The sequence below is a fragment of the Coregonus lavaretus genome (genome assembly GCF_964263955.1).
Source record: "Coregonus lavaretus genome assembly, chromosome: 26".
In the NCBI taxonomy this organism is placed as follows: Eukaryota; Metazoa; Chordata; class Actinopteri; order Salmoniformes; family Salmonidae; genus Coregonus; species Coregonus lavaretus.
In genome coordinates, this window is record NC_140013.1 from 16,865,386 (window position 1) to 16,887,913 (window position 22,528).

Here is a 22,528-nt window from a genome sequence, read left to right on the forward strand (position 1 = left end):
TTTGGGCTGCATTTTCTGAGGCTGGTAACTCTAATGAACTTATCCTCTGCAGCAGAGGTAACTCTGGGTCTTCCATTACTGTGATGGTCCACATGAGATCTATTTTTATCATAGCGCTGGATGGATTTTGAGACTGCACTTGAAGAAAATGTCAAATTTCCCGTATTGACTGACCTTCATGTCTTAAAGTAATGATGGACTGCCGTTTCTCTTTGCTTATTTGAGCTGTTCTTGCCATAATATGGACTTGGTCTTTTACCAAATAGGGCTATCTTCTGTATACCCACCCTACCTTGTCACAACACAACTCATTGTCTCAAACGCATTAAGAAGGAAAGAAATTCCACAAATTAACTTTTAACAAGGCACACCTGTTAATTGAAATGCCTTACAGGTGACTACCTCATGAAGCTGGTTGAGAGAATGCTAAGAGTGTGAAAAGCTGTCATCAACGCAAAGGGTGGCTATTTGTTTAACACTTTTTTGGTTACTACATGATTCCATATATGTTATTTCATAGTTTTGATGTCATCACTATTATTCTACAATGTAGAAAATAGTAAAAAAGAAAGAAAGAAAAAACGATTGAATGAGTAGGTGTGTCCAAACTTTTGACTCGTAGAGTATATATATATATATATATATATATATATATATATATATATATATATATATATATATATATATATTTGTTTTTACTAACAACTTTGGGGAAGCAAAAATAAATCACTTGTGGGCCGGTTTTGGCCCATGAGCCGCCTGTTGCCAACCCCTGCTGTAGACAATCTATAGACGCTCTGACGTTTTAAGGACGCGAGAAGAGGAATCTAGGAAAGACTTGAGATTGACACCATGTGTTTCTCCTAGGTGAAGGTGACTCTAGCTGAGTCGGACCAGTTCACAGCCAGGCCTTGTGAAGACTGCCAGTACACCCTGTGTCTGTGTGGTGAAGAGAGCAGGACCTTCAAGTGGATCCTCACCCCAACTTCTCTGGGTGAGCCATACAGTATATTCTATCAATCTATCACAAGGCTCTTGCAATAGACTCCAAATGTACTCCCTACACCTTGGCCCTTGCCCCCTAACCCTTCGATGTTTGCCGATCTGTAAGGTGTTAGAAATATGTTAGAAGCTCCACCACTACACTGCTTATACCCATCCACACATTTCATATATGCAAATGGGGTAGGGAGTGAATTCGTAGTGCCTTAAGACTGGGTTGTTGACTTCACACAGCTCTCGTCAGACTGAAATTGAAGCAAATTAAATTATTTATCTGATACACATGGCTCAAATAAATTAATTGTATATATCCTAGCCCTGTAAAGAAATGTTGACAATCACTTGTACTAACAAGTCAAGAGGGATATCTGATGATATGCTCAGAAAGATCTCCCTCGATGTATCAGTGGCTATCGGAGAAATGGAGGGAGGGAGGGAACAAGAGGGGAAGGGAGGGAGAGAGAGGGAGGGAGAGAGGCAGGGAGGGAGGGAAGGAATGAGGGATGTAACAAGGGAGGGAAGGAAGGAAGGAAGGAAGGAAGGAAGGAAGGAAGGAAGGAAGGAAGGAAGGAAGGAAGGAAGGAAGGAAGGAAGGAAGGAAGGAAGGAAGGAAGGAAGGAAGGAAGGAAGGAAGGAAGGAAGGAAGGAAGGAAGGAAGGAAGGAAGGAAGGAAGGAAGGAAGGAAGGAAGGAAGGAAGGAACAGTTGAGCCAGGGAACATGAGTGACTGAGAGCAGAGGCTGGAGGAGGAGTGGGTAAGAGGGAGCAAGCTGAGGGAGGGGTAGGTTGATGGGTGACTGATCTAGACATGCATGTTAATGTTTCCCTGGCCTGAACTATAGGGGAGGTGAGTTTGAAAGTGAGTGCCGAGGCATTGAAGACGGAGAAGTTCTGCGGCAGCGAAGTGGCCACGGTGCCAGAAAAAGGACGCATTGACACCATTGTGCAAACACTGCTGGTAGAGGTGAGTGTCTGTCTTATATAGAAAGTCCACTGTTCTTTCTCCCACATTGATTAATTGAGATCAAGTTTTCAGTAACACTAGGGCAAGGGTAAAAACAGTAGAATTTGTATTTTCCATTCATTTTGGATTGAGCCGTATAGCTGGACCTACACAACAGACAGCATGTGATGTAGACTTATCTCGACATTAGTCTACTTTTCAGGTCTAAAACGTTTTATTAACTCTGATTTTGGAGTGAAATTTACCTTTTTAAGTGGTTACCATATAAATTATATGCTAGAATTAACTTTAGTTGTCATCATTAAACTGTGTTTTATTTTGGTGCTCTTTTACCTGAAGAAAGCCAGTCTTTTCTCAATGTCTATTTCCCTCTAACAGGCCGAGGGAACCCAGGAGACAGTCAGCCACAACGCTCTGCTCTGCCCTGCAGGTTATCTCCTGACCTCTATCAGTCATTTTACTTTCTCATAATTACCCTGATGATTATGGTGACGTGCATTTGTATTGGTTTAGATGACAGATACTTTTTAATTGGTTATAACGGTTCTCAAGTCACTCACGGTCTGTCTCGTTTATCTGTCTCGCATCACCAGAGGGCCCAGTGGAGAAGGACATCTCTCTGAAGCTGCCTGAGGTGTTTGTGAAGGGCTCTGCCAAGGCCTCCCTCTCAGTACTGGGTGAGAATACTCCATCTGTTTGGCTGAGTTTTCACACCTAATTCTAAGTTTTATAAAATGTTCAGGATATGTTTTCCATTTTGGTGCAGATGAAGTGTAGGCAAGGATTGTTCATCCCTCTTCATGACGAGGGAAGTGACTATTCAAGTATTCAACCTGCAGATCTATGACTGCCTGAAGGTTATGGGTGACGATAGGGATAAGTGTTGGTTAATTTTAGGGCTAGGGTAAGAAACAGGGATCTGCCCATTGAATAACAACTGCCATTAACTAGAGACCAATGTTTGATTGATTGTCTCAATGGTTGGTCTCTTTCACCAGGCGACCTGATGGGTCGGGCCATGAAGAACCTGGACAGCCTGTTAAAGATGCCCTATGGCTGTGGAGAGCAGAACATGGTGCTGTTTGCGCCCAACATCTACATCCTCAACTACCTGCAGAGCACCAGGCAGCTCACCAAGGAGATCCAGACCAGGGCCACAGGCTTCCTAGAGAGTGGTGAGTGAGCTGGGTCCGGTTCAGTAAGGCACAACATAGCAAAACTGTTTTAAAATATGTTGCAACGAAAAACAAGCATTTATTATCAGACATCCTGCACTCCCTGTTTTACTCAATAAAAATTACAAAATCTTCCTACTGGACACAACCCTGGTGAAATGGACTGCAATGCTTAATGGAATGTTTAATGGAATACATAGAATGCACTGGGATATGACAAGATAATTTGCAGTAAGCCTTGTACTTTTTAAATAATGAGCTGTGATTGAACAGGAGTCTGCAAAGATCAACACTGTCTGACAGTTTGTGATCTGATCATTTCCGTGTGCATCTCACCTCTGACTAGCAACAACCTGTTGTCTATATTTGGCACTAAACCAGTTAACTGCACCTTGCACATATAATAGAAGTCCCTTGAAGGATAATTTGTTTGTTCATTTGGCCATTTGTGTTGCAGGCTACCAGAGAGAGCTCAACTACAAGCATAACGATGGCTCCTACAGTGCCTTTGGGCAGAGTGATGAGTCTGGAAACACCTGGTCAGTTTATTGGAAGTCTACTCAGTCATAATAACTTCTCTTAGATAATTCGACAATTCCACAAAATATTTGTTCGTTTTTTGAAGTCCTTCTTGAAAATGACATTGGATTAAGGGTGTTACAGTATGTAATCAAGGCAGGAATGTGATCGTCTCCAATCAGTATTAGTATGTGCTGAAGCCAATTATTATTGTGGCAAGTATAGAGTTGGCTTCAGCACATACAGTATGGCAACTAACTTCTGTTATCTAGATTCTATGATCCATAGTTTAGGTAAGGCTCACCACATCTAGTCTTAGTAACTCCAGTGACATCTTTCCCGTGTCCTCTCAGGCTCACCTCCTTTGTGCTGAAGTCCTTTGGCGGGGCCAAGCCCTACATCTTTGTGGACCCCGCCCACATTGCCCAGGCCAAGGCCTGGTTGGCCAGTCACCAGCAGAAGGATGGCTGCATCACGTCAGTGGGGCAACTCTTCCATAACGACATGAAGGTAAAGGGGAATCAGAGCTCAGTTGGTAGTAGTAGTAGTAGTAGGAGGAGGAGGAGGAGGAGGAGGAGTAGTAGTATCTTACTACTGCCACCAAATGTGAAAAGGTAACGTTAAGGGGAGAGATTCAGCAGGAGGTTCTGGTGCAAAAGTGTCCCTTTCTATTTACAGTGCAATGGTGGAGTCGGCATAACATTCTAGATAACTAACAAACAAAAGACTTGATAACAATACATAGTCTAACATCAAATATGAGTACTTTACATAATTCATATTGCACTGACACCGAGGATAATGTACTGTTCAGCAGGACCTTAGGACCACACGTGTGCCCCAAAGAAGCACAAAAGTGCACATGCTGAGCACAACAAGAATCCCAAGCATGTTTTAGCCTGTCCTGAGAACACACCACCTCCCCAAAGTGACCTCAGTCTGACTAGTACTGACAGCTTTTGTGTATCTCCAGAACACTACACTTGAATCTGAAGGGCTTAACAGGTCGTCCCCCCCCCCCCCCCCCCTGTTCTGTATCTTTGTGCAACATATCATGTGAATGTTGTTTTAAACAATGCAATGGTTTTTGCCTGATATCGGTTGATATCAGTTTGATTTTGAAACGCTGTAGCACCTGGGAGTACTGTATGATGTTGGATGAAGTTTACTGTCATCCTTTGGTGTCATAGGGAGGGGTCGGGGATCAAGTGACGCTCACTGCCTACATCACCGCTGCACTGCTGGAGCTGGATGGCAACACTACTGTGAGTTATCACCTTTGACCTTTCTCTCTTTCCATATCCAAGTCTTTTTATATCGATAAATAAGAAGGCCACATTTGGTGCTTTTATCAAAAGATGAACAGCCCTAGTGGATATTTCTGCTTAGCTGTCCAACTAATTCACACAGTTCTTGGAAAACCCATTTAGCAACTCAAAATATGCATTTCTTATTGGTTGAGGTATTCCCTCCCAGTTTCAATCAGTGTTCCTCTGTTTGGTGCCTAATGACTACAACCCTGTTGTATTTGTATGTGGGTGTGTCAGGACTCCATTGTTGAGAAGAGTCTGGCGTGTCTGAAGGCAGCAGTGTCTGACCAGCTGGAGAACACCTACACCACAGCCCTGCTGTCCTACACATTCACCCTGGCACAAAACCAGGACATGAGGACCAAGCTCATCACCCACCTGGACAAGATAGCTGCTACCTCGGGTATGTGTCTTGTCTCTTTGTGAAAAAGTCTGTCTGTCGTGAAACAGCCACTGACAATGAAAATGACCACAGGTGGCAATCGTCACTGGGAGAGAGCAGAGGCTTCGGGGACGAAGACGGACTCTCTGGAGGTGGAGATGACATCCTACGTGCTGCTGGCGCTGCTCTCAGGCCCCTCCATGCCAGGCTTTGGGCTGGACTACTCCATCGGCATCGTCCGCTGGCTGGCCCAGCAGCAGAACCCCTACGGAGGCTTTGCCTCCACACAGGTACTTTCTTGGTCTGGTAGACATTCATTCACTCTAGCACCTCATCTGCCTATCACTCCTACTGTTAGTACATGGTTAAACATTGATCACAGCAAATACTTATTTTTATATGAAATGTAGCATATTGGACATTGTATTAAAGCATTACAATTTCATAACACAACACATGGATTTCCTTGAATCTTTGTGCTTCATTTTACATTCTTAATATGTATTACTTTGTTATATTGATTTTCTCCATCCATACCAAAGCTATAGTCATCCAGATTGGTTTTTGCAACAGCATCTCTCTCTTCTTCCCCTGCCACCAGGACACAGTGGTAGCGCTGCAGGCCCTGGCCAAGTACGCTACTGCCACCTTCAGTCCAGAGGGCGCCAGTACAGTCAGTGTGAGGTCAGCTGGAGGCCTGAAGATGGAGTTCACTGTGAATCAGAAAAACAGGCTGCTCTATCAGGAGGAGCAGCTGAAGGAGGTCCCTGGGGACTACAACATCAAGGCTCAGGGCAAGAGCTGCGTGTTTGTGCAGGTCAGGCTCCAGTCATTTGCCCTTTGCTGCCTCTCAGTACATGCAGTATTGAGTGTCTGGTTTGTGTTCAGTCGGGCACATTGTTGCACAAAAACGAACGTTTCAACCCTAGAGTGTCAGCACTAACGGAAATGCATATGTACTGTACATTGACATGTGGAAGTTGATTTCATGCATCTCAATGGTATTGTCTCTGTTGTCTTTTCAGATTGCCATGCACTACAATATTCCCCCTCCTCCTGACTTCTCTGCTTTCAACATCTCAACACAGACACTGGGGAAATGCGACGGCACTAAAAAATCTCTGATAGTGTCTGTGGATGTCAGGTACAGTGGTATTCCTTTTAACCTTGAAATAGCAACTGACTGATTCTGGTAGGACACCAAAAAAAGTGACTGAACCACTAGTGTGAAGATGTATTTGATGCGAACATATTTAAGATTATATTTTACCTTAATCTGACCCGGTGTGACTGACAGGTACAACGGTCGGCGAGAAGAGACCAACATGGTGATCATCAATGTCAAGCTTCTCTCCGGCTTCGTCCTGGACAAGTCCTCCCTCAAGCCTGTGAGTCAATAAGAGAACCTCAGTTGAAGGGAACACACATATAGTTTAATCAGGGCCAGGATTTTTACCGGTTTGGGGAACACTCCTGGCCCTAAGTATAATACCCTCCAGGATGACTTGATGTATATTAATGATAATGGCATCTGTTCTAAGTGTAAGTATTCTCAATGCCAGTGGTTGTCCTTTGAACATATCAGTTCTACTGTCCATGACAATGTTAACCTGTGTTCTGTTCTTCCAGTTGAAAAATGACCCCAATGTCAAACGAGTTGACCTGGAGGAAGGACATGTCATCATCTACCTAGATGGGGTAGGATCATGAATAATAAATGTTGCGTCTAAACAGGGTGCTGTCTTTATCGGTTACAGAAAACCTAGTTGGATGTGGTCTCATTTGCATCCACACACTGGATTTAACTTGAACAGTAACATCAAAGTAAGACAGTAGTGGATGTTTTATACAGTACCACTATATGAATCTAGAACATTGAACTTCAGTGTCAAATGTATTATTCCTTTAATTCCAGCTTAAGAAGAAGGAAACTAAGACGTACAGCCTGGCCATAGAGGAGGATGTGCCTGTGAGGAATCTGAAACCAGCTGTGGTGAAAGTGTATGACTATTACCAGACAAGTAAGAATTCCATCTAACACAGACAGTGAAATGTGTATGGTTGCCAAAAATCCGGGAACTTTAAATTCCCTGGTTTTCCCAAAATCCCGGTTGGAGGATTCACAGAAACAGGAGGGAATAAGCAGAATATCTGGGATCCTCCAACCAGGAGTTCTGGAAAACCAGGGAATTTCATTAAAGTTCCCGGAATTTTGCAACCCTAGAAACGTGATCTCATGCGCAGCAAACATTGTGCTCCCCAAGGGTTATCATGAAAAACTGGTACTCTTTCTCAAATGGAAAAAGATTGCAACACCCGAAACTAGATATATTAGACCACAAATGTCAAAGTCATTCCACGGAGGGCTGAGTGTCTGTGGGTTTTCGCTCCTCCCTTGTAATTGATTGATGAATTAAGGTCACTAATTAGTAAGGATCTCCCCTCACCTGGTTGTCTAGGTCTTAATTGAAAGGACAAACCAAAAACCAGCAGACACTCGGCCCTCCATTTAATGAGTTTGACACCCTGTATCAAAACGTGTTAGCTTTTAATAGAAGAGCACAAATACATTATATATATATATATATATATATATATATATATATATATATATATATATAATTTTCAATTCATGGTGCTCTTCTATTAAAAGCTAACACGTTTATATATGCTTTTTTTCTCTAATGCAAGAATACCGGTTTCTATTAACCAGTTTCCAAACCACCCCATTCTTTCTGAAATATTTGGTGGCACTGGCATACCCGTCTAGGTTACGTACATAACTCTGGTTCCCTGAAGAAGGAAAATAGACATCACCAGTATGGGCCCATTGGTTCACCCCTGAAGTGGGAGTTTAATGATGTTGACTGACTGAAAGGGAAGTAAAGTTAGCATTAGAAAGGAACTGACTTCTGCATTGCCATCTGTTCTGTTCTCAGGTGATGAAGCTGTGAGTGAATACAGCTCCCCATGTGCAGAGAGTAAGTACACAACAACCTTTCTATAACCAAACCTATGTCTCATACTTCTGTTTGTTTTGAGTTTGTGAAATTAGCCTAACAAACTGACAAATGTAGATATGAAGATTTATATGTTCACTGTTTTATAGGGAGTCAAATCCTAGGACAAGCAGGGAATTTTCTATTGATGTTTGTCATTTTCACAGGCGCCAGTCAATGAAGTGTGAAAGACAGAGAGCCAATCACAAGCTGACTGGACCAGGGCTCAACCCATTGCTTTCCTATCTTGGAAGTCATGTTTTTTAGGCAGAGCTCATAGAACCTCTACATTTATTTGATTTGATGCTTACAGTTCATGGTACCACATTGACCAACTTGTGATCCGTTTTGAACATTAAAAGATTAAAACAATTTTTTAGGTTGTTTTAATAGATGGGCTTATATGGGTTTTAGGATTTTACCTTTAATTCAGTTTTGTTTTGTTACTTTGATTTGTGCTAACACGTCACAACCTGCTGTTGTAACCCTAAACCTGCTATTACTAAAGTGATTGTGTCACGCCCTGGCTCTGGGGACTCTTAAATGTTGAGCCAGGGTGTGGACTTGTTATGTTTAGTTTTCATTGGGTCTGTTCTAGATCGTTCATATCTATGTTGGCCAGGGTGGTTCCCAATCAGAGACAGCTGTAGCTCGTTGTCTCTGATTGGGAACCATACTTAGGCAGCCTGTTGGCACTAGTTATTTGTGGGATCTTGTTCTGTATAGGTTTGTGTTGGTGAACCTTTAGACTTCACGTATCGTTTTGTTGTTTGTGTAAAGTACTCATTAAAAGATGTACGCCTATCACGCTGCACCTTGGTCTGCCTCTTACAACGATCGTGACAGATTGTGAGATCGTTATGCCAAAATTAACATTTTAGTGTTTATACTGCGATGAGACTGCAACTACTGAAAATGAAATAAATGTTTTAATAAAACCATGGCCATGTTGCTATGAATTCAAACCAGATAAGACTCACAGTAACATGTCTGTTTTAATAGATCTGACAAAATCCATATAATCCATACATTAAAGTGCCGTATGAAACAGATAGTGTACCGTCAACATAATATGGTCTGAAGATGGTGTGAGTGATAGGAGAAAGTGAAAGATGGAGATATGTTCTACACAGTGAGGGAGCGTAGACTGATACAACATGCTCATAAAACTAAAGCGTATGCTGACCATTAAACGTCTTTTAAAATGAAAAGAAAATGGCTTTTTGTACAATACTGGTTGAATGCTGAGTAAATTACATTTTCATACAGGCATCTTTTTACAGTATAAAACCGTTTTTTTCTAACACTATGATATACCTCTGGCCAATGCTGAATATTTGGTTGCATCCATTTCGGTGCGGGGGGAAAAAAACGGGAAAATATATTAAGGTTTTTCGCACTAGTCTCTTTTCTTATACTTGACAGTGACATGGATTACAGAACTACTGTATCTCAGGCAGGTTAACCATAAGAAAGATAATTACATTTCACAAGGCTTCACAACAAACCTAAACACTCAGATTTACATGTTCAAAATCACAGCATAGTCTTCTCTAAAAAGATATTCAGATGGTGATTTATAAATGTTGTGATCGTGTAGCCTGTCTGAATCCTTTACAATGATTATGTCAAGCTACCAGATCATTTGACGTTCTATTAAAGCTGAAATGCACCCTGAATCCGAAATCCCTGTGCATTTGTGTAGATCTGAAAGAGTTGGATAAGTGTAAGCAATATTATATTGCGACAATTCCACCTGGAGTATCAGAGAGCCATATGGAGCTACCACCTGTTTACCTATCCAATCCTCTCAGATCTACACAAGTGCATACGAAGTAGTGGGGTCTGGAGCTTGATTTGGAATTCAGGGGAGGTTACTGTTCACATGCACTTGTGTATTGCTGCATCCAAACAGCAGTCAGACTTCCCCTCTCCCTTCCCCATGCAAGTCTGTTGAATTCTGATACCGTTAACAAAAGATTGTAGACCAGCACGATTAACAGTTACAGACTAGGAGTATTATGACACATCTCAAGGCACAGAATGATTAGCATTATTATAATGACATGTACCGTTGTCTCATTATGTAGTCCCTAGAGCTACTGGTGTTGTAGGCTGGCAGTGATGGAATGGCTGTTTACGCAAAGGGTCAAGTCATCATAAGATCAAGTTATCAGGACTTGGCAAACAGACTCTGTGTGTACCTTTAGGAGTTGGCAACATTACAGTAGAAGACAGACACAATTGAATCTAGTTCAGCAGTAGACTAAGGTCATAAAACTAGATCTTGATCCATCTCTATCTCTGACGGGAACTAAAATTGAGTATGGACTCCTGAGTTGGTGTGTTTCTTGACATTGGTAGATTGTGTCATGGTCTCACTGATTTCAATTAGGTTTATTCGCCAACATTTTCAATAGAATTTCTTTTAAACCTTTCTTACATTATTACATCTTTCGCTCACTGATAAACTTAAGTAGATTCAGGCAAATGCCTTCATGTTCTATTTGAAACACTCCATAAAAACGACCATTTGTCTGAAACCATTGTTATGTCATTTGGCAATATTCCATATAGTGTAAAAAAAAAAGTACAACTATCAAAGACATTTACTGATACACAAAATAGGTCTCACAAGCAAGAGCCTGTAACTAAATCAAGATCTCCATTTGGCAATATAGAAAGGCTTTTGAGCAGAAAGTCTGACAGTTATGTCGTTTTGGTTATATACAGTGTGTGTGTGTGTGTCTCTTCCAGGGCTCCCTTTTTTAATCCGAGGGCAGAAGCAAGTAGAAAAACCAGTGGAGAAAAATGTGTATTGTAAAGTGAGAGATGTGAGATTTAAAAATAGATATAATGAACGTAACAAAATAAAAAGGCAATTTCCCAAAACTGGGAGAGGATAAGGCCCTAGAAGGAAAGGCCTGAATCTATTGAAGTGTTTTCTTGCCGAAACAGTCTCCTTATGACCTTATGTCACCGCTAGGCCACCGTAAGCAATGTATGACCTTATGTCACCGCTAGGCCACCGTATGCAACTCTCCCCTATTAGTTCATGAACTGCGTGTAGCCCTCGGCTCCGGTTACTATAACGTCCATCCATATCCTCATGGCCTCCGGGGCAGGGGCCACCATGTAGTAGAGTCTGTCGTGAGTCTTCACACAGAAGGTCAACGAGGGATTGGGGCTCTGGGATTGGAGAAGAGAGAAAGGTCAAAGGTCAGTAATATGGAGATGACATGTAATTTAATGACTCCGATTTGACCCAAACAGCACTCGATGTTAAGGGGCGTGAAGGTGCGGCAGCTACCCATATCCTTTTGGGGAACATTGGAGGTTAGATTGAATGCAGAATATGTGGGAGGAGAGTTTTTTCTACGTGCTACCCTCCGATATTGTCTCAGATTCAACTAAAATAACCAATATCATGCTCTGTGTAAACAACTACATATTTTTTCTAAATTCATTGGTCATGATGGTTAGTACAATGGGTGCACTATAATAATCAAATATCTTAAACGACATCCCAAAAACCACAGGCAAGTGTTACGAGAGTTGCTACACATTTGCCCATATATATTTTTTTCAACAATTGATGACTTTTCAACAACTGATTGTCTTGTTGATGGACAATGGGGCTTCTCCTATGCTGACAATCACACTTCTGTCTATTGAACCTGTAAAAATAAGTGAGCACTACGCTGCTCTACCACGTGTTTATCCACAACACACAGTTAATCATGGCGTGGCGGGCACACACACCTCTCTTCGAAACTGAGGAGGCAGGAGCTCAGAAAAGTGCTGAAGGAGACAATCAGAGTCAAAACAGGATACAGGAAATACTGCAGCAGCTCGACTGCCAGCAGGACAGTACACACACACACACACACACACACACACACACACACACACACACACGACAATCTACACACACAACATAAGACGCATGTGCCCAACCCACATATTTTACAGTTGCACACATGCACTTAAGCTGTATACAGTATGTGAAATACAACACTTTGATATGCACACACGCAAACACACACCTGGATAATCCACCCGTATTTAGTCTGTTTCAATTGTATTAATTGAAGGGACAGATTCAAACACAACCAATTCCACAGAGGAACAAACAAGTGAATAATCTCTCTAAGAAGGCTTGCTTTGGCAAACAACTCCAATGCAGGCACTTCAGACAAATACAGTGGGGAAAAAAAGTATTTAGTCAGCCACCAATTGTGCAAGTTTTCCCACTTAAAAAGATGAGAGAGGCCTGTAATTTTCATCATAGGTACACGTCAACTATGACAGACAAATTGAGAAAAGAAAATCCAGAAAATCACATTGTAGGATTTTTAATGAATTTATTTGCAAATTATGGTGGAAAATAAGTATTTGGTCACCAACAAACAAGCAAGATTTCTGGCTCTCACAGACCTGTAACTTCTTCTTTACGAGGCTCCTCTGTCCTCCACTCGTTACCTGTGTTAATGGCACCTGTTTGAACTTGTTATCAGTATAAAAGACACCTGTCCACAACCTCAAACAGTCACACTCCAAACTCCACTATGGCCAAGACCAAAGAGCTGTCAAAGGACACCAGAAACAAAATTGTAGACCTGCACCAGGCTTGGAAGACTGAATCTGCAATAGGTAAGCAGCTTGGTTTGAAGAAATCAACTGTGGGAGCAATTATTAGGAAATGGAAGACATACAAGACCACTGATAATCTCCCTCGATCTGGGGCTCCACGCAAGATCTCACCCCGTGGGGTCAAAATGATCACAAGAACGGTGAGCAAAAATCCCAGAACCACACCTAGTGAATGACCTGCAGAGAACTGGGACCAAAGTAACAAAGCCTACCATCAGTAACACACTAAGCCGCCAGGGACTCAAATCCTGCAGTGCCAGACGTGTCCCCCTGCTTAAGCCAGTACATGTCCAGGCCCGTCTGAAGTTTGCTAGAGTGCATTTGGATGATCCAGAAGAGGATTGGGAGAATGTCATATGGTCAGATGAAACCAAAATATAACTTTTTGGTAAAAACTCAACTCGTCGTGTTTGGAGGACAAAGAATGCTGAGTTGCATCCAAAGAACACCATACCTACTGTGAAGCATGGGGGTGGAAACATCATGCTTTGGGGCTGTTTTTCTGCAAAGGGACCAGGACGACTGATCCGTGTAAAGGAAAGAATGAATGGGGCCATGTATCGTGAGATTTTGAGTGAAAACATCCTTCCATCAGCAAGGGCATTGAAGATGAAACGTGGCTGGGTCTTTCAGCATGACAATGATCCCAAACACACCGCCCAGGCAACGAAGGAGTGGCTTCGTAAGAAGCATTTCAAGGTCCTGGAGTGGCCTAGCCAGTTTCCAGATCTCAACCCCATAGAAAATCTTTGGAGGGAGTTGAAAGTCCGTGTTGCCCAGCGACAGCCCCAAAACATCACTGCTCTAGAGGAGATCTGCATGGAGGAATGGGCCAAAATACCAGCAACAGTGTGTGAAAACCTTGTGAAGACTTACAGAAAACGTTTGACCTGTGTCATTGCCAACAAAGGGTATATACCGTATTTTCCGCACTATAAGGCGCACTTAAAAGCCTTTAATTTTCTCCAAAAACGACAGTGCGCCTTATAATCCGGAGCGCTTTATATATGGATCAATTGGTTAATTGGTTGATCCATGCTGGTTGTACACGCCGCTCAAGGCGCTCTGTCAAAATGTTTCAGTATGAAAAACCAATAAAAACAATTTAATAATAATGAAATGTTTCAGTACGACTGGTACACTACAAAGCCGCACCGCTTGCAGCATTACGGCTACCGTTGTCAGTAAACACTGGTACTGTGCTTACTCACAGTCCCACACCACTTGTCTGTGTATAAAGACCCCAAAATGGCAGCTTTCAAGAGACACGCTTACGACGCAGAGTTCAAGCTCAAGGCTGTCGGTCACGCAGTAGAATATGGGAATAGAGCAGCAGCGAGAGAATTCAACATTAATGAATCAATGGGCTGATATATCAGTCTCAACTGTGGTCCAAGCTTTCACGAAGGCAGGAATAATCTCTAAACTGCCAGGCAACAGCAGCGACACTGACTCGGATAATGACGAGAGGGAGCCGGGCAGGTTGGATGCCGTAGTCGCCCAACTGTTCAATTCGGACACTGAAGAAGAAGAATTCGAGGGATTCGTGGACGGGGAATGAACTGAAAAAGTGAGCTTTACGTGTTATACGTAACTGAACAATGTTGAGTTATGCACTAACGTTTGATTTAGTGGTATCAGACTGTTTCTTTTACTATGTGTTTACTGAATCAGGGAAAAGTTCCCCTCCACGTTTGGGAGAAGAGTGAGCAAGGCTGGGAGATATTGTTAATATGCACATTAACGTTTGAACAACGTTACCATGGGAGTGAACGGAGTTGTCAGAACGCTTAATCCAGGCTCTGTCGTAGCTGGCCGCGACCGGGAGACCCATGGGGCAGCGCACAATTGGCCCAGCGTCGTCCAGGGTAGGGGAGGGAATGGCCGGCAGGGATGTAGCTCAGTTGGTAGAGCATGGTGTTTGCAACACCAGGGCTGTGGGTTCAATTCCCACGGGGGGTATACAAAATAATGTATGCACTAACTGTAAGTCGCTCTGGATAAGAGCGTCTGCTAAATGACTAAAATGTAAATGTTAATAAAGTTTGACTTTATCTGACTGTTTTGTTGACATTCCCTTTAGCACAGCTCCATCTAGTGGATGCATAACGCAACCCCAGTCAATCGTTTGACTATCTTCTATTCTATGCGCCTTATAATCCGGTGCGCCCTATATATGAAAACAGTTCTAAAATAAGCCAGTCATTGAAGGTGCGCCTTATAATCCGGCGCGCCTTATAGTGCGGAAAATACGGTAACAAAGTATTGAGAAACTTTTGTTATTGACCAAATATTTATTTTCCACCATAAATTGCAAATAAATTCATTAAAAATCCTACAATGTGATTTTCTGGATTTTTTTTCCTAAATTTGTCTGTCATAGTTGACGTGTACCTATGATGAAAATTACAGGTCTCTCTCATCTTTTTAAGTGGGAGAACTTGCACAATTGGTGGCTGACTAAAAACTTTTTTCCCCCACTGTATGAAACCAAGGGGGAAAATGTGAGGATCCAGAGATGCACTGTTCTGTAATGACTGTGGGTTTTCATTATGTCTTGTAATAATCATGCATGATTACGCTCCTGGTGGGTATTCAACAGAAAGTTGCAGATAGCAATGGAATATGTAGAGCTGACACGAATCCTTATTCTACATGACAGACAATCCTATCAATTCTACATTATACATTTCTATCTGAACATTCTGTGTAAACAACCAAATCAACAAACACACACACATGTTGCACTGGGGTAAGAGGGGCAGAGAACAAGCAATGGGTGGGTCGAGACAAAAAGTCATACATACATTGGCCAAATTGAGGTTGAAAAATCCTTTCTGTGAAACCAGCCAGTCAAAGCAAAAGAGTGAGAAGAGAAATGAAAGCGTGGAAGAAGCAAAACGTGTATAAAACAAAAGATCTTAAAGAAAGATACATATTTAATCAGTACAGTGAAAGCATAAAAAGAAAAGTGATTAGAGGATTTTATTGTTTTCTGTATAAAGATTGTTCTCCAATTGTTGGGTAGATAACACAGAACGTACCTTTGTGGCGCTACGCAAGTGATCATAGTAGACCTCTTCAATGGCCTGGAAGTAGATGACTCCTTTCAGTTTGGTCTCGTGCTTGTCTGTAGAGGAGATGAACATGACAAAATGCTTAGGTAAAAATATCACGTTATTATTTTAGATTCCTACAGTACAGTTTCTTTGATGACAGACGGAGAGAGAGTCATAGTAAAGGACAATCCTTTTCATTGTTAATCACAATTCTATTCTTGAGCTTGTACAGTATTTCCTAAGCCAGTGTCATAAAAGTAACATACTGTATCATCATGTCCATTTGAAGAATTTTGCAGCCAAAAAAGCTCCTCGAAATATATGTATGTTTCAAGTTATTTTTTGTTGAGAACACGGCTTCCTTTTCATTTTAAATAGGTTGCAGTGTCTCTGACTACTACTGTATTTTAGACTTCGGCCTCTATTCAATCCTCCTTGCAGAAATTCAGCTTTACAGCGTGATTGAAATTTAAAGGCAATGTTCCCCCTTTAGTGGAGACTGCATTCACAGTAAACGCTGCATGTCGGCTCAATCGGAAATAACTTTTCATTTATATCGCGGAATTGAATAGAGCCCCTGATTTCTACATTCTTACACCCTTATGGTACAATATTGCAGCTTATTTCATCAACCACTGCAAAAACACAAGAGGAACCGGGGGTAACTTTATTCCCCTTTTTACCTTCAGGCATAAACTGCACTAGATCCCTGCTACATAAAAATAATAATAACAATTTTTTTGGAAAAGTAGTTGCAATTTTATATGAAGTAATTATTTAATAATTATCTGTTTTATCATGCAAATCGCCAAGCATTTGCATATTACTGTATCTAAACGCCTGCTACCAAACCGCTACCCACAAATGTGCATTACCCTTGTGTATCCTAATGTTCATCTCTACCGAACTCATTTATACCACCTTTCACAAATACAGTCTACATTAAGGTCAAGGGGTATGAATGTGCCATGCACTGTATCTCCCATTGGCTCGATCAGAGCAGTTTCCTTACCAATGTAATAGGAGAAGGTCCTTTTGAGGCGGTCGAAGACAAACCAGCGTTTCTTCCACGACTTGATTTTGCCGCCCATCTTGACCAGGTAACCCTTGCACATCTTCTCTGTGAGGACCACGTGGTAAGAGGTCTCCACGTTGTGGCCGGATGACTCGATGTGGGAGCGCAAGTCAAACTCCTCCTTGCGGATGGGCAGGTAACGAGTCATAGGACGAGCCTGAGGAAAGAAGGAAACAAACGTGTAACGAGTCTTTCAAAAGCCTATACGACTAACAGATGATCAGAGAGACAGATCTCAAAATGCATTTTCTTTTTGTTTGGATTTTTCGTTGTTATCGGGCCTGAGGCTCACCTGGGAGAAGTTCTTGCTCCTCATCTTCACCTCCTTGTCCACCAGCTGCTGCCTGTGCACCGTCTCGTCCTGCAGCCTCTTCTCAGCCTCCTCGCGCCTCCTCCTCTCCTCCTCCAGCATCTGCCTACGGGCATGGCTTTCTCGCTCCTGGAGAGAAGGACGGAGGTGGAGAAAAGATCATGAACATAATGCCCTTTTTACATCAGCAGTTGTCGCAAAGTGCTTTACAGATCCCCAGCCTAAAACCCAAAACAGAAAGCAATGCAGAGGTAGAAGCAGAGTGGCTAGGAAAAACTCCTTAGAAGGCAGAAAAATAGAGAGGAACCAGGCTCTGACGGGTGGCCAGTCATGTTCTGGCTGTAAACACTGAAGTAAGATGTTAGTATGGGATCTAATAGGAAGCTAGCCATGGTGTGTGAGGTGGTGTCTTACTTTGGATTCTATGAGCCTGGCCTTCTCTAGGTGGGCTTCTTTCAGCATCTTCTCCATCTCTTCGATCTTCAGCGCGTCCATCCCACTGGCACTGCAAACCAAACACAGTCAGAGATACATCTCAACTACCAATGACATCCATCATTCAATATATTTATGGGTAACAGTGTATTAATACTCTTAAGTCCCAAAACTGTGGCCCGTCATGGAAAACCACCCCCAAAATGGTTAAAGATCGGCGAGCTTCTCACATAGGAACGAAGAGGATTAAGTAAGTCCTAAAACATCTGTCATCACTGGTCATAAAAACATTAACTTACTATGTGGACACTAACTACCATAAAGAGTTATTAACTATTATCAACTGTTTAGAGGTCCAATGCTGTATACACTGGAAATGTCCCGCAAGGTTGTTTTCATTACGGCATGCGAAGGACAACATTCTAAAAAGTTTTGCAACAGAAAACGAATGACTGTTTCTCATTGGACATGTCCAGATAGTAACCTCCCCTCTTCACTCCGCTTTGGATGTTTTTTCCCCCCACTTCCTGCCTACTGAACACAACCCTAATGAGTGCTTAGGCCAGTTGATTACGTGCAATCTTTGATATCCCATTTAAAGTGGAGAAACTGCTGTGCTTTCACCAGGTGCAAAGGGGATGGACACATCTGCCTTGTCTGTGTGCAACCACACACACATCCTACCTTTCATATCAACTGGCTCAGGGCAACCCCTCTTTATCTGTGCAGAGTGTCTTCACTAGTCTTAAGACTCTATTTTACTAGTCATTTGACTATATTTCAGCAGTCACTCACCCAAACAGCAGTCAGACTTCCCCTCTCCCTTCCCCATGCAAGTCTGTAGAGCAGCACGATTCTGCTCAATTAACAGTTACAGACTAGGAGTATTTTGACACATCAAGGCACAGAATGATTAGCATTATTATTACATATCCAGTACTGTTGTCTGTGGTCTCATTATGTAGTCCCTGCACTCTTAGAAAAAAGGGTTCTTAAGGGTTCTTCGGCTGTCGCCATAGGAGAACCCTTTTTGGTTTCAGGTAGAACCCTTTCGGGTTCCATGTAGAACCATCTGTGGAAAAGGATCTACATTAAACCCAAAAGGGTTGTACCTGGAATCAAAAAGGGTTATTCAAAGGGTTCTCCTATTGGCATTCAGCATATTTGCTGGAATCGTGTTAGAAAGGACAATGTGTCAAGAAATACCAGAGCCAGTACAGTTGGCACAATAGTGTGAAAAGGGTTCTAAAAAGTAACAACTACTACCAAACCCAAGAGACGGGGCTGTAGTGGAACAGGTTGAGAGCTTCAAGTTCCTTGGTGTCCACATCACCAACGATCTATCATGGTCCAAACACACCAAGACAGTCGTGAAGAGGGCACGACAAAGCCTATTCCCCCTCAGGAGACTGAAAAGATTTGGCATGGGTCCTCAGATCCTCAAAAAATTCTACAGCTGCACCATCGAGAGCATCCTGACTGGTTGCATCACCGCCTGGTATGGCAACTGCTTGGCCTCCGACCGCAAGGCACTACAGAGTGTAGTGCGTACGGCCCAGTACATCACTGGGGCCAAGCTTCCTGCCATCCAGGACCTCTATACCAGGCGGTGTCAGAGGAAGGCCCTCAAAATTGTCAAAGACTCCAGCCACCCTAGTCATAGACTGTTCTCTCTGCTACCACACGGCAAGCGGTACCGGAGTGCCAAGTCTAGGTCCAAAAGACTTCTCAACAGCTTCTACCCCCAAGCCATAAGACTCCTGAACAGCTAATCATGGCTACCCGGACTATTTGCACTGCCCCCCCCACCCCATCCTTTTTACGCTGCTGCTACTCTGTTAATTATTTATGCATAGTCACTTTAACTCTACCCACATGTACATATTACCTCAACTACCTCAACTAGCCGGTGCCCCCGCACATTGACTCTGCAACGGTACCCCCCTGTATATATAGCCTCCCTACTGTTATTTTATTTTACTTCTGCTCTTTTTTTTCTCAACACTTTTTTTGTTGTTTTTTTATTTTTACTTTTTTTGTTAAAAATAAATGCACTGTTGGTTAAGGGCTGTAAGTAAGCATTTCACTGTGATGTCTGCACCTGTTGTATTCGGCGCATGTGACCAATAACATTTGATTTGATTTGATTTTGAGATTGACAACCAGACATCCCCACCACACCCCCACAAGGTCACCATGGGGTCAGGCCATCCCCCTAGGCTCTCTCCAATGACCATGCTCCTCAGCCGTGGCAGTCAAGGCCCAGGCCAAGCCAGCTCAACCCAGGGCGGTAAGCCATGGAAAGAACGTGCTTCAGAAGAGTGCTGCGTTGTCATTTTAGACAGAGACACAGAGTAAGCTGCATATGGAGGTTCTATCTAAGGATTGGAGGAGTTCTGTTTAGCACTATGACTTGAATATTATGTTGTTTGGGTTGACTTTGCCATTAGAATCTCTCTTCATTGGGATTTATGCAAATGTGGTTGTAGTATGAAAAGTAATAGTACTATCAAAAAGGGTTTTTCCAAGCAACCTGGAGACCGTCAGCCTGTACGTTTTAAAGTTGTACGTTTTTTTTGCGCTAGAGGATACAGCGGAAGGCAAATAATAATGACTAGAAAAGTACAGATAACTGCCACAATAATGGAAACACTTGAGTAAATGAGGGATACAAAGTATATTGAAAGCAGGTGCTTCCACACAGGTGTGGTTCCTTAGTTAATTAAGCAATCCCATGCTTAGGGTCATGTATAAAAATGCTTGGCAGGCCATTATTTTCATCATTATTTTGTTTACCATGGCTGTGCCCCCATAGGAAGACAATATCCCCATCCACAGGGCCCGAGTGGTCACTGAATGTTGGTGAACATGAAAATGATGTAGCCATATGCCATGTCCGTCTCAGTCAACAGATCTCAACCCAATTGAACACTTGTGGGAGATTTTGGACCGGTGCCTGAGACAGCGTTTTCCACCACCACTTAAAAAAAATTATAAATAATGGAATTTCTCATGGAAGAATGGTGTCCCATCCCTCCAATAGAGTTCCAGACAATTGTAGAATCAATGCCAAGGTGCTTCAAAGCTGTTCTGGTATGTGGGTGGCCCAACGCCCTATTGAGACACTTTATGTTGGTGTTTCCTTTATTTTGGCAGTTACCTGTACATTTCCTAAAGAATATGTGTGTGCTTGTCTTAAAGTATTTATGGTTGTGAAATACGTTATATTAGTGATAGTGACTGCAATATTTGATGGTAGTGACTGGTTATAGTTGGAAAAAAGTAGGTAGATGGGAGAATTGATTGATTGATTGATTGATTGATAGGATAGGATAGGATTGTCTGAACATGTGAAAGTTGGTTTGGTGTCTCTAGCTTGACTGGTTCAAGAGATTTTACTAGTGTTGGTGTGTTTATTATAAACAAATCTCTGCTAATTAGGGGTTCAAGCCGCAAAGCTGGGTGAAACCCTATTGTATTTGTTGGCGTTCATTATTAGCGTTAGGATTATGTTCCCATTTTTGGAGAGCTATAGCTCTGAAATGGTATGAACTACAGAGACCAAACCTGGTGGGATGTTGTAATATTTTGCATGAATACATCTGGTTACACGTGGTGCAACTTGGCCCAATGGTGGTGCTATAAGCACAATTTGCTAAGCCCCATCTCCTAATTTGACCTAAAGTCTTGGGATTTGGTACAGAGGTTCCAAGGAACAAATTTGCCTCTAGGACCGATGACGTCACCATAATGGATCATCCGCCATTTTGAAAATTGTGTAAATTCTTCAAAATATTTAAACAACATCTCCTCAGACAACGCTAAACCGATTCAGGGTCAGGGGTAAACATCACGCTTTGGGAAGGGAATGCTAGTATAAAAAGCAGAGATTGTTTTAGATACTTTGCAGAACTTTTGAAGAGCTATACAAATCCTGTTGACTCTGTATTAACTTCTGCCTGCAATTGCAAAACTAAATATATTTTACATATACTCAGAAGCCATTGTCTGTGTCATTTTCTAAAGTTTAAAGTTTGTTTAAGAATAAGAGAATATCAGCACTGTGCAAAGAACCCTCAACAGCAGCAAGGGCAGCAAGGCCGTGAAGGCTGGCAAGGCCGTAAAGGGAGGCAAGACTCAACATTTGCAAGCGTCTTCATATCGACCACACGGTGGCGCTATAATGGCACATGTTTATATCACTTGATCTGTTTGACTCAGTGATGTAATTTCGCACACATGCTCAGAGATATGAGTCTAAACTACCTGTAAAGTATGGTTCAGTTTGGTCTAATGGTGGCGCTGTTAGACAGGGAAAAGCATTCATGCGAGCTCATTGGCTCATAAAGGCCATATTTTTTGAGCTAGAGTGTTGGGAAACATTGAGTTAGAAGACATGACATATACCAAATTTGGAGCCAATTGGTCCATGGTTCTGGAGATGAAGACGTTTAAATTATAAAATATTATCAAAAATAAATCAAAGCATGTTGCATGATCTTTTCGATGTTGAGTTATGATAATTGGCGAGCGTGGTAAGGAGTATAGAAGTGGCTTATATATTTGTCCTGTTAGTGGTGCTATGGGGCCAAAGCTGAATCCCGGCATGGCTGCTTGCAGCTATATTTTGAATTGTTATAGTTTAT

At 42.3% G+C, this 22,528-nt stretch overlaps 2 protein-coding genes across 2 annotated transcripts in view; one reads left to right on the forward strand and one right to left on the reverse strand.

Moving 5' to 3' along the window:
- Positions 1–9,115, forward strand: part of LOC311101542 (alpha-2-macroglobulin-like) — a gene marked incomplete at its 5' end in the record, with an annotated part of 28,780 nt that extends 19,665 nt beyond the window's left edge. Inside the window, 17 exons of the mRNA XM_084142680.1 lie at positions 868–994; positions 1,844–1,965; positions 2,344–2,395; positions 2,559–2,642; positions 2,964–3,140; positions 3,598–3,679; positions 4,013–4,169; positions 4,850–4,924; positions 5,207–5,372; positions 5,445–5,641; positions 5,953–6,168; positions 6,377–6,495; positions 6,649–6,739; positions 6,981–7,049; positions 7,267–7,372; positions 8,291–8,332; positions 8,518–9,115. Of these exons, the coding sequence (XP_083998806.1) occupies positions 868–994; positions 1,844–1,965; positions 2,344–2,395; positions 2,559–2,642; positions 2,964–3,140; positions 3,598–3,679; positions 4,013–4,169; positions 4,850–4,924; positions 5,207–5,372; positions 5,445–5,641; positions 5,953–6,168; positions 6,377–6,495; positions 6,649–6,739; positions 6,981–7,049; positions 7,267–7,372; positions 8,291–8,332; positions 8,518–8,531 (1,896 nt within the window). The 3' untranslated portion in view covers positions 8,532–9,115. The remainder of the gene's footprint in view (positions 1–867; positions 995–1,843; positions 1,966–2,343; positions 2,396–2,558; positions 2,643–2,963; positions 3,141–3,597; positions 3,680–4,012; positions 4,170–4,849; positions 4,925–5,206; positions 5,373–5,444; positions 5,642–5,952; positions 6,169–6,376; positions 6,496–6,648; positions 6,740–6,980; positions 7,050–7,266; positions 7,373–8,290; positions 8,333–8,517) is intronic.
- A 1,829-nt stretch (positions 9,116–10,944) lies between these two features.
- LOC311101884 (pleckstrin homology-like domain family B member 1) lies at positions 10,945–17,570 on the reverse strand. The gene is made up of 4 exons (XM_084143118.1): positions 17,430–17,570; positions 17,075–17,294; positions 16,048–16,133; positions 10,945–11,539 (listed from the first exon to the last, which is right to left on the reverse strand). The coding sequence occupies exons 1-4, from the start codon at positions 17,547–17,549 to the stop codon at positions 11,399–11,401; spliced, it is 567 nt and encodes a 188-aa protein (XP_083999244.1). The 5' UTR covers positions 17,550–17,570; the 3' UTR covers positions 10,945–11,398.
- Between the last annotated feature and the right edge of the window lie 4,958 nt (positions 17,571–22,528).

Excerpts from the sequence above, each read along its gene's own strand:
- LOC311101884 (XM_084143118.1), bottom strand. The coding sequence starts at position 17,549 with ATGCTGGAGGAGGAGAGGAGGAGGCGCGAGGAGGCTGAGAAGAGGCTG. Across the intron at positions 17,295-17,429 it reads GGAGCAAGAACTTCTCCCAG|GCTCGTCCTATGACTCGTTA; the intron begins GTGAGCCTCAGG and ends TTCTTTCCTCAG. Across the intron at positions 11,540-16,047 it reads ACTTGCGTAGCGCCACAAAG|AGCCCCAATCCCTCGTTGAC; the intron begins GTACGTTCTGTG and ends CTCCAATCCCAG.